Source organism: Bactrocera latifrons, unplaced genomic scaffold (assembly GCF_001853355.1).
Source record: "Bactrocera latifrons isolate USDA-ARS-PBARC rearing strain unplaced genomic scaffold, ASM185335v1 scaffold_96, whole genome shotgun sequence".
Classification (NCBI taxonomy): Eukaryota; Metazoa; Arthropoda; class Insecta; order Diptera; family Tephritidae; genus Bactrocera; species Bactrocera latifrons.
This window is the reverse complement of record NW_017537667.1, coordinates 1,160,771-1,176,281: the sequence shown is the minus strand read 5'-3', so window position 1 is coordinate 1,176,281 and position 15,511 is coordinate 1,160,771. Positions and strand designations below refer to the sequence as shown.

At 33.9% G+C, this 15,511-nt stretch overlaps 7 protein-coding genes across 8 annotated transcripts; 4 read left to right on the top strand and 3 right to left on the bottom strand.

The window, feature by feature from the left end:
• Positions 1-24: 24 nt before the first annotated feature.
• Positions 25-611, bottom strand: LOC108977838 (DPH3 homolog). Its single transcript, XM_018947764.1, has 3 exons — positions 419-611; positions 285-359; positions 25-216 (listed from the first exon to the last, which is right to left on the bottom strand). The coding sequence occupies exons 1-3, from the start codon at positions 524-526 to the stop codon at positions 139-141; spliced, it is 261 nt and encodes an 86-aa protein (XP_018803309.1). The 5' UTR covers positions 527-611; the 3' UTR covers positions 25-138.
• A 166-nt stretch (positions 612-777) lies between these two features.
• On the top strand, positions 778-1,896 carry LOC108977837 (dnaJ homolog subfamily C member 17). Its single transcript, XM_018947763.1, has one exon. It carries the CDS (start codon positions 886-888, stop codon positions 1,774-1,776), a length of 891 nt encoding a protein of 296 aa, XP_018803308.1. The 5' UTR covers positions 778-885; the 3' UTR covers positions 1,777-1,896.
• A 626-nt stretch (positions 1,897-2,522) lies between these two features.
• Positions 2,523-4,962, top strand: LOC108977832 (GRIP and coiled-coil domain-containing protein 1). Its single transcript, XM_018947756.1, has 3 exons — positions 2,523-2,672; positions 2,730-4,602; positions 4,672-4,962. The coding sequence occupies exons 1-3, from the start codon at positions 2,591-2,593 to the stop codon at positions 4,847-4,849; spliced, it is 2,133 nt and encodes a 710-aa protein (XP_018803301.1). The 5' UTR covers positions 2,523-2,590; the 3' UTR covers positions 4,850-4,962.
• LOC108977834 (NADH dehydrogenase [ubiquinone] complex I, assembly factor 7 homolog) lies at positions 4,857-6,701 on the bottom strand. The gene is made up of 4 exons (XM_018947760.1): positions 6,162-6,701; positions 5,453-6,103; positions 5,218-5,397; positions 4,857-5,143 (listed from the first exon to the last, which is right to left on the bottom strand). Exons 1-4 carry the CDS (start codon positions 6,501-6,503, stop codon positions 4,979-4,981), a joined length of 1,338 nt encoding a protein of 445 aa, XP_018803305.1. The 5' UTR covers positions 6,504-6,701; the 3' UTR covers positions 4,857-4,978.
• Positions 6,702-6,814: 113 nt separating this feature from the next.
• On the top strand, positions 6,815-8,661 carry LOC108977835 (transcription factor Ouib-like). Its single transcript, XM_018947761.1, has 5 exons — positions 6,815-7,029; positions 7,085-7,833; positions 7,897-8,031; positions 8,094-8,204; positions 8,259-8,661. Exons 1-5 carry the CDS (start codon positions 6,904-6,906, stop codon positions 8,407-8,409), a joined length of 1,272 nt encoding a protein of 423 aa, XP_018803306.1. The 5' UTR covers positions 6,815-6,903; the 3' UTR covers positions 8,410-8,661.
• LOC108977801 (zinc finger protein 420-like) lies at positions 8,506-15,146 on the bottom strand. Its single transcript, XM_018947709.1, has 11 exons — positions 14,945-15,146; positions 14,253-14,884; positions 14,060-14,194; positions 13,890-14,000; positions 13,692-13,814; positions 10,353-10,521; positions 10,167-10,292; positions 9,569-10,101; positions 9,364-9,498; positions 9,193-9,303; positions 8,506-9,121 (listed from the first exon to the last, which is right to left on the bottom strand). The coding sequence occupies exons 1-11, from the start codon at positions 15,098-15,100 to the stop codon at positions 8,725-8,727; spliced, it is 2,628 nt and encodes an 875-aa protein (XP_018803254.1). The 5' UTR covers positions 15,101-15,146; the 3' UTR covers positions 8,506-8,724.
• On the top strand, positions 10,897-13,295 carry LOC108977833 (zinc finger protein 112-like). Of its 2 annotated transcripts, none has more exons than XM_018947759.1 (5): positions 10,897-11,195; positions 11,258-12,693; positions 12,750-12,884; positions 12,957-13,067; positions 13,161-13,295. In XM_018947759.1, the coding sequence occupies exons 1-5, from the start codon at positions 11,058-11,060 to the stop codon at positions 13,270-13,272; spliced, it is 1,932 nt and encodes a 643-aa protein (XP_018803304.1). In that variant the 5' UTR covers positions 10,897-11,057; the 3' UTR covers positions 13,273-13,295. The 2 variants fall into 2 exon arrangements, with proteins under 2 accessions (XP_018803304.1, XP_018803302.1); XM_018947757.1 differs by having other exon boundaries at positions 11,258-12,699.
• Positions 15,147-15,511: the final 365 nt, after the last annotated feature.

The window sequence follows — 15,511 nt, the reverse complement described above, 5'->3', positions numbered from 1 at the left end:
CTGCAAATAAATATTTAAAATATGTATGTGTAAGATAAGCCAGAAGGCGTAATTGTTTACTCTAGTCAACATATATTTAAAATATATATAAATATATTACAGAAATATAGAAATCTTTTTACAAAAGAAACTGAATTCTCAGTGCTTTTCCAACTTCATATCTTTCATTTTATCATTGAGCACGGTCTCTTCATCTTCCTCTGCTTGAAACATTGTCTATTACGTATAAATAAAATTTAGTGTTACTCATCATTAATCATTTCTGAGCACAGTTTATCACTTACCGCATCATATATTACTTTAATAATGAGGGAACAACTGGGGCAAGTAGCTACTTCTTCGCCCTCCATAAGTTCTTCCTTAAAAATATAGAAATATACATATAAGATTTTCAATATTCCTTAAAATATTTTAGTACCTTGGTTATCTGAAATCGATCGCCACACGGACATGGGTAGTAATAAACCTCTTCTTCTTCGTCATATTCCATGTCTTCGATTTCGACCTCATCGTGATAAACACTCATTTTATATTATTATTTTCACATAATAAATTGGGTTAAAAATATTAGTAATTATTACTAAAATTCACGTTGCTGAAAATTGCAATAACAACAAGAAAAGCATGTTGATGAAATTGCTGTCATTTGTTCTATTAGCACTGTTCGTTTTGACAAGTTGACATTTCTGAATTGCTTACAGAGAACGTGCATTTATGTGTAATGTACGTTCTCTGTTGCTTATGCAAAAGTTGGTAAACATTCTTAAATCGAACAAGTCTTTATGGAAGAATTTTAAAAAACTTCAAAGAAAAGAAATTAATAATCAAAACAAAATTGAGAAATCGATTTTAATATAGTAATAATTGATTTGATATTTAAAAACAATGTCTGCTCTTAAATTTGGTGATACAAACCTTTACGTACTCCTTGGGATAGATTTAGAAGCTGAGCAATCTGATATACGAAAAGCTTATCGCAAAAAAGCACTTGAATGCCATCCTGACAAAAATCCGGACAATCCCAAGGCGGCAGAACTTTTCCATGAATTATCGAAAGCCTTGGAAATACTCACTGATGCGTCAGCTCGCGCTGCTTATGACAAAGTGTTAAAAGCTAAAAAAGCAGCAGAATTACGGAATAAGCAGTTGGATAGTAAACGACAAAAACTGAAAGCTGATTTGGAACAACGCGAACGGGATGCACAACACAAACTGCAGAGTACACAACCATATGCCACGGTATCCAAAAGTGATGAAGAAGTGCTGCAAGACCAAATTGAGCGGCTGCGTCGTGAAGGTTCTAAACTACTGCAAGAGGAACAACGTTTAATGCGAGAACAATTACTGCGTACAATCGTTGAAAACCAGCAGGCACAGATCGAAAAGTCGTTTGACTCTTCTGCGCATAGAATTAAAATTAAATGGAAATCGGATAAAAAAGACGACGACAACGGTGGATACACACCAGAAATTTTACAAAATTTTCTAAAGAAATATGGAGAAGTTGTCGCATTGGTAATGTCAAAGAAGAAGGGCAGTGCACTTGTAGAGTTTAAGACTCTTGAAGCTGCCGAATTAGCATTGTCCTATGAAAAGGGTCGTCTAGCAAATCCACTACATMTTGAATGGGTAATACCACCTACGACAAAAGGAACTGATAGACAGATGGGGTCTTCTCTTRATTATGAAGATTTGGTTATGCGCAAACTTCGACAAGCTGAGGAGCGGAAAAGGCTGATAGCACAAATGCAAGCTGAAGATGAAGCAGAAGGATAATGAATTAATTTTAATTCAAAATGTATAAGAATAATAAAGTAAAATAGAGTACATTAGATTTAATATATTTTTGCTAAATTCAGAAAAATAAGACAATCTAATCCTATTTAGATTGATAAATAGCAAAAATGTGATGTGTTTTATTTAAAGTTAACTTTTTWATATGAAACATTTTGTCTGGTTTGTAACCCCAAATGATGACGACCTATACAATTTTACCTTACCTCATGTGGGAGACTAAACTTGATAGACACGTCATATCGTGAAAATATTTCATTCTTATTATCATGTCACATAACGATTCAGGATAATTATACACCTTCCTATGATGCATTAATGATAGTTTACCCGACTTTTTGTTGATATTCGTTGCAAAGGTATCCTGTAGGGGGTTTCTGTTTCCTATTGGAAGATGGAGTATCCTTGATTTTACATTTCATTATTTGTGTTTTAGTGTATTTTGTTGGCGGCCATCTCATCCTTTTCTTCTCCCTGATTTTTGGGGTCAGTGTTTCTGCAACCATTGATTTACGTTTATATCATTTAACCCTAGCATCACTCATTTGCCTTTCTTGGTTCGGCTTATTCCCCACGTATTCCTAGGCGCACCTGACGTCAGTTAGGCAGGAGGTACTCGTTGATTTATTAAAAGCCTCTTTCAAATTGACAAACTATTTGTTTAAATGGCAACACCCTTTTTATTATTGAAGAAAAAATAAATAAACAAAATCATGATCATCAGCTGTTTTCTGTCGACGTAAACGATATAGGCTACAAATTATTTATTTGGTAAAATGTAAATTTTTTCCATACAATGGACCGTAATAAACGTGAATTAGAGACTTTGGTGTCTTCACAAAAGGAGCAGCTAATTCGATATGAAAAGCGCTTAAAAGGTAACTATGATAATATTAGAAAAAATGCAAAAAATTGTATAATTTCACAACCAACAGATGTGGTCACCGCATATAAGGGCTTGTTGAAAGAAAAGGAAGCTCTTGAATCAAGCTTGGCTGCACTAACAACTTCGAAAGAAACAAATAATGAAAAAGCATCTTCAGATGTCTCCTCAAGAGGCATTTCAGACGCTGTCGATGCAAAAAAGGTTGACGACACCGATATAGCACCCCCTGATGATTCAAGCTGTGTGATAGATGAAAAACAACAATTACAATCACAGATCATGACATTGATGAATTCATTAGCTACTTTATCAGCAGAAAAGTCACGGATGGAAGCATCCTTTCAGGCTGATAAAAAACATTTACGAAGCCAATTAACACAGAAGGATGATTGCATCGCCGATTTAAAGAAGACGATTAAAGAGAATGAAGTTAAAGCTAAGGCTCACCTTGATGAAATTAAGGCAAAGTGGATAATAGAATGTCAGGAGCGGGAAAAAGAAACAAATAATCAGATGCTTATGATACGAGAGTTACAAAAGCTATATGCTGATGAAAGACATCTGAAGGAAAATATTGAAATGCAATTAAACAATTTCAAAACACAATTTGCCAATAATGAAACAGAGAATGTCCGAATACGCGAACTACAAGCACAACTAAGAGAGACCAAAGCACAGTTGAAAGAAATGAAATTGGGAGGTAATAGCTCGCAGCTTGCCGCGAAAGATACCGGTGACCTTACAGATAATATGATTATATTAAAACAAGTACAACAACAAATGCAACAACTTAAGGAACAACACGCAGTTGCTATAAAGAATGAACAGCGACGTGTGCTGCAAGCAGAAGACCAAAGTAGACGCCAAGCAGCTTTACACGAAGATCGTGTTGCCAATTTAGAGGAGCGTTTAGCCGAGCTAAGTGCAACCGTTGGAAACTATGATCGTCTACGACAACAGGACCAACAAAGCATACATGTGCTGCGAAAGAAGCTACAAGAGTTAGAAAGAAGTTCTGATTCACAATCGAGTTTGCCAAGCGAGCTAAACTCTTTCGATGTGGATCATTCTCGACGTAAGAAAAGTAATGTAACCTATGATATTTCAGTTATAGTTGATGAAATTATACATCTGAAAAAGTTGTTGTTGGCTGAAAATTCGCGTAGTACAAATCCTGTCGATATAAGTAAATTATTTTCAGTCAGCGCGGATCATACACAATGTCACGAGGAATTAGCTAGTTTACAACATCAATACGACTCTTGTAAGACCGAACTGACAAAACAACAAGAACGTTTACATAGCCAAAAAACGCATATTTCTACTTTGCAAGAAAAAGTAAAAGTGCTGAATCGTAATATCGATGAGCAAGAATTAGATCTAAAAAACCAGGCGGAAAAGATGAAAAACGCTATTAAAGAAGAACGTGCTAAGTGGAAAAATAAATTAAGTGAGTTGGAGAATGAGAAACGTTGTAAAGTGGTTGATTTGGAACAGCAATTACAAAAGCAAAGACAACGATCCTTGCAACTGCTCGATGAAAAGGAACAAGAAATAAAAACATTGCAGACATCTTTTGAAATTTTTAATAATGTAACGATACCGACGACCGTTGACGCCCATTCTGATAACTTGGCCACTTCAGCATCTGATGCTGAGAGTAATGATGGAGTTAGAGCAGGGAGTGTCAACACACAATTAGGCTCAAAGGTTCCAATTAAATCGAAAAAGCTTTCAGTCGGTGAAAATTGTCATATGTTACACTACGCCAATGAGATAGCTCGGAAAGATATCGAAATAGCTGCATTGCGAAAAGCAAAATACGTTGCTGAGTCAAGTTTGCGGAAGGCTATACAAGAAAAGGTGAACGCACAGGAGGATCTCTGCGATAAGATAGCGTTACTTGAGGAGCAAGTCGACAGGTCAATATACAATTGGGAACAGAAATTGACCATTTTTTACCAATTAAAACTATATATTTTATTTTTTAGGCTGGAGCGTTGTAAAACACGAGAGGGAGCCAATCTTGAATATTTGAAGAACGTGATGATTAGTTATATTGTAACACGAGATCCAGATGGCAAGCGGCATATGTTGAATGCTATAAGTGCTGTGCTGCAGTTAACACCAGCAGAGATGCAAACGATTAATAACGCATTCCAAAAATAATAAAATCTTCCAAAAATCCAAAACAATATATTGTTATCAGTATCAACATTTGTAACAAAACAAAAGTTTAATAAACAATCTAATATATACCTATTATTTAAACAACACCTGAACAGAATTGTTTTCATATTAATAAAAGCCACTGATTGGAAACTTTTTCAGGTGTTCTTTCAATACGGCTGGAAATATCGAAAAGAATTTAAAACGTCTGCCCATTTGTTCCGGATCTGTCAACATTTTATAACCACTTATAATGGCATCACGATTTTCAGGCAAAGCGTTTGAAAGCAAATTCTGTGGAATATAAATTTTGGCATTGAATACAAGAGAGTAATTAAATGCCAATAGTTACATTAAAGTTTCATTACCTCAAGACGAGCCACGCCTTCCATTTTTTTTAAAAAGCTGCCTTGCTCAACAGGCCCAAAGCAAAGTACTTTGCCATTTTGTTCTGCAACGCGTTTTATTTGTCTGAAGTCCACATCAGCCGTTAGATCCGCTGTGCCAGGAGCTAGTAGTGGTTCATGTAGTTGATGACTTTTGAAAGCCTATATAAATAGGTTATATGAATTCAAAAAATAAAACAACATGAACTTTCCTCACTCTGAATGTGTCTCCTTTTTCACCAAAATGACCATAATCCATTATTAACGCAATACCACCATCACTCTCAAACCTATTCGCTATGATATTAATAATACGATCTGTATCTAAAGAATACTCAAGGCAATCACGTGTCTCTCCAGTAATTGACGTGAACAGATGTGATACGGGGGTCTGTGATTTTGAGATTACATAACGAAACTGTTGTTTATTATCGAAATCGTTGCTATTATTTTCATTGACATCAATTAAGACTTCCTTCCAATATTTTTCATCTCGTTGTAGTTTATGCACTGGCAAAGCATCGAAGAATTCGTGTGCCAAAATTATGGAGAATGCGTTTGGGACATCCTCCAATCGCTTGTGCCAGAATACTTTCGTACCAGTTGCTGTTTTACCCGTCAAGTAGTGAGAAGAATTTTCGTCGTTTACAATCTCGCTGCTAAAACAAAGATATTGAGCTTGCACTTTGCTTAAATAGGGACTTATCTCCACCATATGCATAGAAAATTGTCCAGCGAGTTTAAATTGTGTCAAGACTTTTAGAACATCGCGTGACAATGTACCCCGTCCCGGCCCAAGCTCAACAACTTGAAATGGTGTTGGACTGCCCAGTTTTCGCCACTCACTTACAACCCAAACAGCCACTAGCTGTTATAAAATATTAAAATGTGTATCAATAATATACAAATATACGAAAGAGGTATACCTCGCCGAAAATTTGGCAAATTTCCGGTGATGTGATAAAGTCTCCTTCGCGTCCGAAAACATCCCGATTCATGTAATATCCACTTAAGGGATTGGTTAGCACTTCGCGCATATACTCCGCTACTGTAATCGGTCCTGTTGCTAATATTTTGGCTCTTAAATGTTTAGTTAAATCATTTGGTGCTTGAAGTTCATCTGGTTTTGACTCCACCTGTGGCGCCGTCAATTTTCGAGATAATATTGCAGTATCCGGTCGACGCACTGCTTTGTAGCTGTAGTTTCGACAATATCGAGAATTAGCAGCCAAACAGCCAAATAAGCAATTTAACGATCGTTTACTCATAGCAAATAGTATTTATTTGAACTTTTAAGGTGCATAACTTTTGCACAATTTTTAAAGTGTTGCTTCGTCGTAAGACTTGACATTCTGTTGTGGTTTTGATATGAGGGTTTCCTCAAAATATTTTCTTATATACTATACAGCAATTATGAAGTCAAACCATCTTGTAAATAACAAATGAGATATTGCAAAAACAAGTGTAAAGCATAACACTAAAAACTTTAAAAAATCTTATTTTATTATTCATGAATTTGTATATTGTATTCATGAAGAAAGATGTTGGCAACACTACATATATAAATATTTTGTTTTATTTACATTTTGGTTATCAACAAATACGAGTTGTATATTATATTGATTATTAGTAGATATAAAACTCAAAAATAAAAAATAAGTGCTTAAGATGCGACAAGATTTGAAACTATGCAGGCTTTGTACGGGGTGCTGTGAAAACAAAACCACSACTTCGCTCTTTGACAGAAGTAGAAAATCTGAACTTCGAAGGATATTCCAACTTACTAACATCCAGGTACGAAAATATATTTGAGAATATTTCCAATAAGTTTTTTTTGTGTTTGTTACAGTTAAAAAATCTCAGCAATTTACCGTCCGCAATGTGTTCAGATTGCGAAAAAGAATTGGAACGGGCTTACGAATTTCGTAATCGTTGCATTTCTGCGCAAACATATTTTTCCAGTTCAGAATACATGTGTCATTTCGATCCGAGACATAGACAGAAGAAAATTTCCGGTGATAACTCTATCAAGGAATCTACTTCAGTAAAGGTTGAATTTTTGTCATATACTAAGGAAAATGAAAACAGGCATATGCAAATTGCTAACTCCATGGAAAAGGAATCTACTTCAGTGAAGGTTGAATTTTTGTCATATAATAAGGAAATTGAAACATGTGATTTGGACTTCAATACACATTCGGATACAACAGATTTACACCTTACAGGAGAAAGTGAATGTAATTTCGATGCGCTTAATGAAGGTGATATGGTGCAAAATGATGACCAAGTAGAGTTGGAAAATCAATCCTTGAAAAATTCCGACCACGAAMTGTTGCCATCGAATAAAACAAAAGCAGTATTGGAAGAAAATCAGAAAAAAGATAGAGATCAGGAAGAAATTATCTCTCAGACAGTTAAGTCAGACAACAATGGGGAAGATCCACAGAGCGATGATAATCAGAGAACAAAAGCTAAGGAAGAAAAGGAGTATAAACCACGAACATATATATGTGATCAATGTGGTAATAATTTTAAGTATCGTAGCCATTTTTATTCACATATCAAACGACATGCTGGAGTAAAGCCTCTACAATGCGAGTAWGTTTATTATAGAACTTGAATATAATAAGCGTATTTATTACAATTAATTTCGAATTGCAGAGTTTGTCCGAATAAATTTTTTACCGAGGGCGAACTTAAGCGACATATGCGCCGACACACCGGTGAACGTCCATTTCCTTGTCAGTATTGCGAGCGCCGTTTCACGGACTATAGTACAAGAATTAAGCATGAGCGGTAATTCCTTACAAAAAACATACACATTTATCTCACTGGACTCAAATACTGTTACATTTTAGTACACATACAAACGAACGTCCATTTGGGTGCTCACAATGTGGTAAAGCGTTCACAACATCATATGTTTTAAAGAACCACATGCTTGTGCATACTGGAGAACGCTCCTTCAAGTATTTATATTGTAAAAAAAAAGAAGAAATTAATTCTAAGTATGTTTTTTTCAGATGTACGCTTTGCAATAAATCTTTCCAACGGCAAACGCACCTTATCGTACACACACGTTCTCTGATCCACAAACAAAACGTTGAACGCCAACAACAAACAACTCAAAAAGTGAAATGTTTTTCACTAACAAAACCATCTTCGAACACTTAAAAACGAAGTGAATTCACTCATTTAGTTCGAAAAGTTCTGAATGTAGTGTAGACAAATGCTGATGCGTGAGAAAATATAATTTTAAGGGCTATTAAATTATTATTTTTTAATCCAATTGTTTATTCAACGAAGTGCGGTTGGAGGGCGCATTTCATTAACTACAAAATGATTTCGTATGAAAGTAGATCATAACCGCTATTTATGTAATTTACATGTTAGATATATAGTTACTTAAATGTACCTTTTAATTATGTATATATTGATATTTAAGTGTAAAGAAATATACAAATGTATGCATATCGAAGCAAAATCAAATTATTCAGTATTTATGTATACATCGCTATCTTGTTGTTCAGCATCCTCATCTACCTCTTCAATATGCCTTTCACAGGTTTGATCAATTTCTTCCTCTATCATATGTGAAACAGAAAGATTTCTGTCCGCTTCGCGTTGTGTAATAGTGGTAATATGTTGATTAGGATTGATTTGTTGCAGCAAATCCTCCACTTTGATATTCGTGGAGCTAATTGTGTGAAGGGTTTGATGGTGGTTTATGTTAGAAACATGCTGATTAGGCTCATCTTCTTGTAGCATATGTTGCACTTTCACGTCCGTTGTAGCAAGATTTCTGACTGTTTGCTGATGTGTTATAGTTGCAATATGTTGATCYAGTTGATGTTTACGTGAGAATGTCTTATTACATGGTATACACCTGTATATAGTTACAACGAAACACAATCATTTTTTGTTTTATAGAAATATTTATGGTAAAATTACACTTACGGGAATGGTTTTTCGCCGGTGTGAGTTAACATATGATTTTTCAGAACATTAGAATAAGTGAACGATTTACCGCATGTTTGACAAGTGAACGGACGTTCATTTGTATGTATTCTGTTTAAAGAAATTATGTAGATTACAATTTAAGATTGTTAATTAATTTTTGAAATAAACCTTTCATGTTTTATATTTGTACTCCGATCAGCAAAGGTTCGTCCACAATATTTACAAATGTAAGGTTTTTCTCCAGTGTGCACACGCATATGACGTCCAATTTCGGAAGGGCATGCAAAAGTTTTCCCACAAATTCTGTAATCAAAATAAAATAAGAAAAAGGTTGGTCTTTGTAATGTATTAAATGGTAATGTACTTCACTTACTCGCATTCGAAAGGCTTTTCGGCCATATGACGTCTCATATGCATTTTTAACAAATTACGTTTCGAATATATGTTCCCGCATATCTCACACATTATACTTGCAACTTCAGGTTCTTCCTTCTTTTTTCTGCCTCGGTTCGATTTTTTACCACTATTTAATTCCGATTTTAATGAGATCCCCTCGGGTTTTGTTTTTGGCCGTCCTCGTTTACGAACCAAATTGTCGCTAGTTACTGGCTGTCTTTGTATATATGTTGGCGTAATAGCCTTCTTAATTATGGATTTAGGCAATTCTTCATCAAAATATTCACTATCCGTGTATTCAATAAATTCCTCAGCACTTTCAGTATTGGGCTCCATATCAGATTCAAGCACCTCCTCTTCAACGGTTTCAGTAATATCCTCTAGATGCACCTCTTGTGCATCAATGAATTCTGTATGCATATCAAAGTAGATTTCGTCTTCATTATCTTCTTCATGTTTAGATATGATTTGAGCGCCCTCATAGTCTAATGGTTCTGTCTTCATTTCCGACTGAATTATATATATGAAACAATTATAATCACGATTAAATTAAACTTACAATCTTTCTCTATTACCTTTACTATAGCATCCAAAAGTGCGTGTTCGCTTGCTTGACACATGGAACGGAACTTAAATGACACATTCAACTTTTCTAGGCACTGCACGCAAATCATTTTTGGAAACTCTTCGTGTGGCTTCAACTGTTGAACACCATAATTTATATACTGTGATAATACAAGGTAATTAGGCATAATTCTTACGACTATTCCACCACAAACTTCTATTTGCTGTACAATTTCGCTGCATGTATCATCTTCGGTTTCAAACAGAGGTTGCATTTTGCTGGTGTTAATATCCTCCGTTAAACAAATGCGACATAAATCGTAAACATGCATTATTTGAATATTTTTTGTTTTTSTTTTTCTTTTACTTTTGGATTTGCTTTATATTTATTTAATCACAAAATATTTTACTTGATCGATAGCATAATACGCGTATTGTTAACTTTGTGTATGTGTGTTACAAAATGTTTTGACAGTAATAAATGTCAAACTCAACGCCATCTCATGGAAAGTGTGAGTCAGATGAAAAATTATTAGTATTATTAAAAATGTATTATATCTCAAAAATGTTTAAATAAGAGTAATAATTAGTTTATAATGTAAATATAAATTATTTAGAAGATAAAACCACTTTTCTAATATTCTTAGATTTTTTCTATTGATATACGTTATTCAAAGACACGAGTTTTATTAATACCGTGTATAAATGTGTATTTTCACATCTCTACCTACTTTTGACAGATTAGCTATCATAATTTGTCGTTTTTATGCCTGAATTTATTTTGTTATTTGATTTGTGTAATTTTCACTTCTAGAAGTAAATAAACAAAATTTTAGTTGATCAGTGCGACACTACTTGAATATAAATAAACTTCAAGCAGGAAAAGAGGAAGATACATCTGGATGCCAGTCATGGAGATCAGCATAAAATGGAATATTTGTCGCGTTTGTTTGGCAGAAGAAGGGCAAAATCATAAAGCAAAATATATTTTGATTGATTCTAAAATCATTAAACAAGTTTATGATATTACTGGTGTGCAGGTTTGTGAACGAATTTTTTTTATATCTTTATCTTAAATAAATCCTAAAATAACCTCCTACAGATGGAAACCAGTGACAACCAGCCAGATAAGATTTGTCGTAAATGCTTGCTTCTACTGAAATATGCATACCACTTTAGAACCACCTGTCGAAATTCGGAAGAATATTTGCAGTCAGTTATTCAAAAGACTAAATCTGCCACGTCCATGTTAAAAATTGATAAACAAAGAGAGCGTTCAGTGGAATTACTAGAAGAAATATTTCACGAGGATGTCGAATTCATTTCATTAAATGAGCAACAGGATCCAGAAGCGGAAGAATATTTTGATACTAAGGAAGATAGTCTAACAAGATCGTTGGCATTATCAGAAAAGATTGGTGATAGTAGAGACAATACTAAACCCCATTTCACAAGTACAACACCCAGTACGTTGTTAGTCTCAAAAAAACAGGAATTTCACAGAAAGGATAGTGCTACGCATACTGCGAATTATGAAGAAAGTAATGATGATAAAAAAAATCCTAACAACAATGCCGATTTGAACTCGGCTGACAGAAATATTAATAAGAAACATAACGAAATGACTGCAAACCAAAAGTTTATAGTTCAAGACGATGAAGAATCGGAAGTGGATGGTGTCTATAGCAATAGGAAAACAAATTATAAGCAGGGACATTTACAAATACCAAATAGAAAACTGGGTAAGGCACAAAAAGGAACAAATTGTTCAGAGCAGATTCTCACAGCTCAAGATTCTGAAGAAGATGAACTAGCGGACTTTGATGACAGTAAAACAAATTCAAAACAAAACTATTTACGATTACAAAAAACTAAATACAATACCGAAAGTAGCGTAGATACTTTGGATGATGCTGATGACAATAAAATCGGTGAAGAGGATATAGTCGATGAGAATAATGAATACAATTCAAATAACGGTAGCAAGGAAGATGACATAGATAACTCAGTAGATACTGAAATCATAATAGACAAATTAAAGACTTTTAGCAATTCACCAACACACGAATCGGAAACAAAACTACAGACCGAAGAGGAGTTGTTCTACTTAATCGAAGAACCCGTTAAAACCGAGGAGTCGTCGAATTCCCAAATTGAAGATGTAGAACTAGATGTTAATGCAGATGCCGGCAGTCCACTAATAGATAATTACGAAGAAATAGATGGTTGTGAAGACGGTGAAGAACCTGAGTATGTTGACGCGGAAACACCGAGATCTGGGGTTCAGATAGAAGAGTATCTAATCGATGAAATCGAAACTGAATCGGTGCTACCACATGAGTTGGAATTAAATGAGGATCAATTAACAAAACGACCCAGCTCAACGACCATTAAAATCAGAGATCGAGCTTCACCGCATGTACGCAGAAAAGGCAATGAATCGTATTTATTTTCCTGTGACGTTTGTGGCAATCATTTCACCAGTCGAAGCCTTAGAAATTATCACATGAGAATACACCGCAAGGAAAAAAATTTTGAGTGCGAGTAAGTAATGTACATTTTAACTGTTTAACTATTATATTTCTATTTTATAGGCTATGCTTTAAACGCTTTACAGCGGCGTGTAATCTAACGGCGCATATGCGTATACACACAGGAGAAAAACCATACGAATGTAAATATTGCTTACGAAGGTTTACGGATCGAAGTACGCATGTAAAACACGAACGGTTTGTATTTTTCGCTACTGCAAGGATAATGCCCCAGTGTATAAACAAAAACTCTTCTCAATGAATTTGCAGGATACACACGAATGAGAAACCTTTCCAGTGCAACATTTGTGGCAAATCATTTGCCTTATCCACTACGCTTCGTACACACGAAAAAGTGCACACAAATGAAAAGCCTTTCAAGTGAGTACAGCTATATACTATGTATAACTTTAGAGTTTGTAACAGAATTATCTTAACATTATATATGTATATATTTATTATTTATATTTTTAGATGCGAGCCCTGCGAGAAATCATTTAAACTGCCCCACCAATTAAAATCTCACCTGCTCACAAACCAACATAAAAACATTGTAACAGCGAATGAGCTGGGGAATTATAACTAAATAAAGTTATTACATATAGCTTATTTCAGACTGTTTTATTAATGCTATGGTTTTAGTATTACTAACAACCAATTTATTGATTAGGTATTAACTTTAAGCAGATGTGCATACGTGTGTGTATGTAAAAAATTAAAAAAAAAGAACAATTTTAAAAAGTAATTTTTGCTTATATTTTATAAACGAAATTAGTTTCCAAATAAAAATTTTGCTGAGCAGCCAACAACGTCTAATTAATATTTTATGCCCTTGGTACACAAATAAATCTATGATATGTACATAATTATATGTATTATGTATTTGTACATATAGTTCGTTTAAACATTTTCATATACATTTTATAATAGAAATCTGCCTTTTATCTTTCGAACTATGTTATGTAATGAAAAGTATGTAAACTAAATATTAAAGCAAAGTATATCTATTCGTAAACAACCTCATATCCCTCAGATACGTAATGCGCTTCCTTCAGCCTATGGGTCATAGTTTGTAAATGTGCTTTTAGCTGATGCTGAAGAGTGAATGCTTTCTGACAAACCATGCAACTGCAAATATAAGTGAATATAATATAAATAAATGGACTTATTAGGTAAGAACGTATCGCATACGAATTTTCTTACTTGAAATCTTTTTTGCCAGTGTGCAATTTTGAGTGGTTCTTCAGTATGGCTGAGTATGTAAAACTTTTGCCACAAACATTACATATATAAGGTCTCGTATTTGTATGTACTCTGTAAATTTACCCATTCTACAATAAAATATGATTTTAAAATAGCATTAGTAATATTACCGTTCATGTCGATGTTTCTCACTACGATCAATGAAGTGTCGATCACAGTATGAACATTTGTAAGGTTTTTCACCAGTGTGACGTCGCATATGATTCTTCAACTCACATATTTGGCGGAACGATTTACCACAGAGCCTAATGAAACAAAAACATTATAATTAACATACTTTTAATTTTATTTTTGTGAACATACTCGCATTCATGTGGTTTGACGTTGTTGTGCAGTGACATGTGATACGCAAAGGTAGCTTTTTTGTTGTATACGTTGCCACARATGTAACACATATACGATGTTGGACTAGGTGGACGACAGATACGTCTTCTACTTACATCCCGTTTTTTAGAAAATTTAATAGTGTTTTGAATTTTTTGCGATTTTGTGCCTTTTTTGTTATTTTCATGGGTTGGCTCAACATCCGTATTGTTGGTTACTATACATTCAGCTTTCTGAGTGAAAATTTTCTCTTCCATTTGTTCTGTCTCTAATTTAACGCTGCGTTCTAAATTATTTTCTGATTCTATAAAATCTGCATCATAGTCTTCATCCACTAATAAACCAAAATCATTATTATCATCGTCATCATCTGTATCGGATTCTAAACTTTCAGAAGATCCATGTACTCTATCACGGTGTACCTGCAATTCTTCCATTAGATATTCTAAAAATTCTGCATCATCGGCGCCTTCTGGGCGCATTCGATCTTCACATAAACTCTCCAGGTAAAGTTGTGAATTCATGCACATTTGTCGAAAGTTATACCATATTCTCGTCATTTCAAAACATTTCCAACAAACCTTCGATGGCATATCGGTTGATTCCCTAATCTGGAATATTAAAAATTAAGGTTTGAATGGTATACAGATTGCAACAAATAAAACACTTACTCGCACACCACAACAATACTCAAATTTTTTACTAAGCTTCAATTTTTTTTGCCGCCCGTTAACGTTTATATCGTTTTCCATAAATAATTCAAACATGCTATCCTCTTCGTTTTCCTCTAAGCAAGTGCGGCATTTCAATATAATTTTATGTTCCATTTTAAAATATTTCTAATTCTACTTGTTTACACAAATGAATATTTTGTTTTTAACAGCAAAAATAAAGACAAAAAATTTAGTATTGRAGGTTTGGATAGAATTGCAAAATCAGCTGATCCGGTTGCCAACTTTTCATAAAAGTTAATTTTAGTATAAGGATCAAATTAGAAAATATTTTTACCTAATTTTTACCATATTTCCAAAACATTTCTATTATATTATGAATATTTGCATATAAGGAGAGAATTAAAAAAAAAATAGAAAACAATGAAAATTTTTTGTAAAAACATCATTAATATTTAAATCTAAAAAAAAAAAACAAATATGTTAAAAATTAAATAAATTAAACCACATAATTACAGATTTCAAGATTTTTACTAGTAAATAATCTTCCCGGCTAAATTGTATGTA

Coding starts and splice junctions, on each gene's coding strand:
- LOC108977838 (XM_018947764.1), bottom strand. CDS start 526: ATGAGTGTTTATCACGATGAGGTCGAAATCGAAGACATGGAATATGAC. Junction 360..418: donor ATCGATTTCAGATAACCAAG/GTACTAAAATAT, acceptor TATATTTTTAAG/GAAGAACTTATGGAGGGCGA. Junction 217..284: donor TTAAAGTAATATATGATGCG/GTAAGTGATAAA, acceptor TATACGTAATAG/ACAATGTTTCAAGCAGAGGA.
- LOC108977832 (XM_018947756.1), top strand. CDS start 2,591: ATGGACCGTAATAAACGTGAATTAGAGACTTTGGTGTCTTCACAAAAG. Junction 2,673..2,729: donor ATATGAAAAGCGCTTAAAAG/GTAACTATGATA, acceptor CACAACCAACAG/ATGTGGTCACCGCATATAAG. Junction 4,603..4,671: donor CTTGAGGAGCAAGTCGACAG/GTCAATATACAA, acceptor TTTATTTTTTAG/GCTGGAGCGTTGTAAAACAC.
- LOC108977834 (XM_018947760.1), bottom strand. CDS start 6,503: ATGAGTAAACGATCGTTAAATTGCTTATTTGGCTGTTTGGCTGCTAAT. Junction 6,104..6,161: donor TTTGCCAAATTTTCGGCGAG/GTATACCTCTTT, acceptor ATTTTATAACAG/CTAGTGGCTGTTTGGGTTGT. Junction 5,398..5,452: donor AAAAAGGAGACACATTCAGA/GTGAGGAAAGTT, acceptor CTATTTATATAG/GCTTTCAAAAGTCATCAACT.
- LOC108977833 (XM_018947757.1), top strand. CDS start 11,058: ATGCCAGTCATGGAGATCAGCATAAAATGGAATATTTGTCGCGTTTGT. Junction 12,700..12,749: donor GAAAAAAATTTTGAGTGCGA/GTAAGTAATGTA, acceptor TCTATTTTATAG/GCTATGCTTTAAACGCTTTA. Junction 12,885..12,956: donor ACGCATGTAAAACACGAACG/GTTTGTATTTTT, acceptor ATGAATTTGCAG/GATACACACGAATGAGAAAC.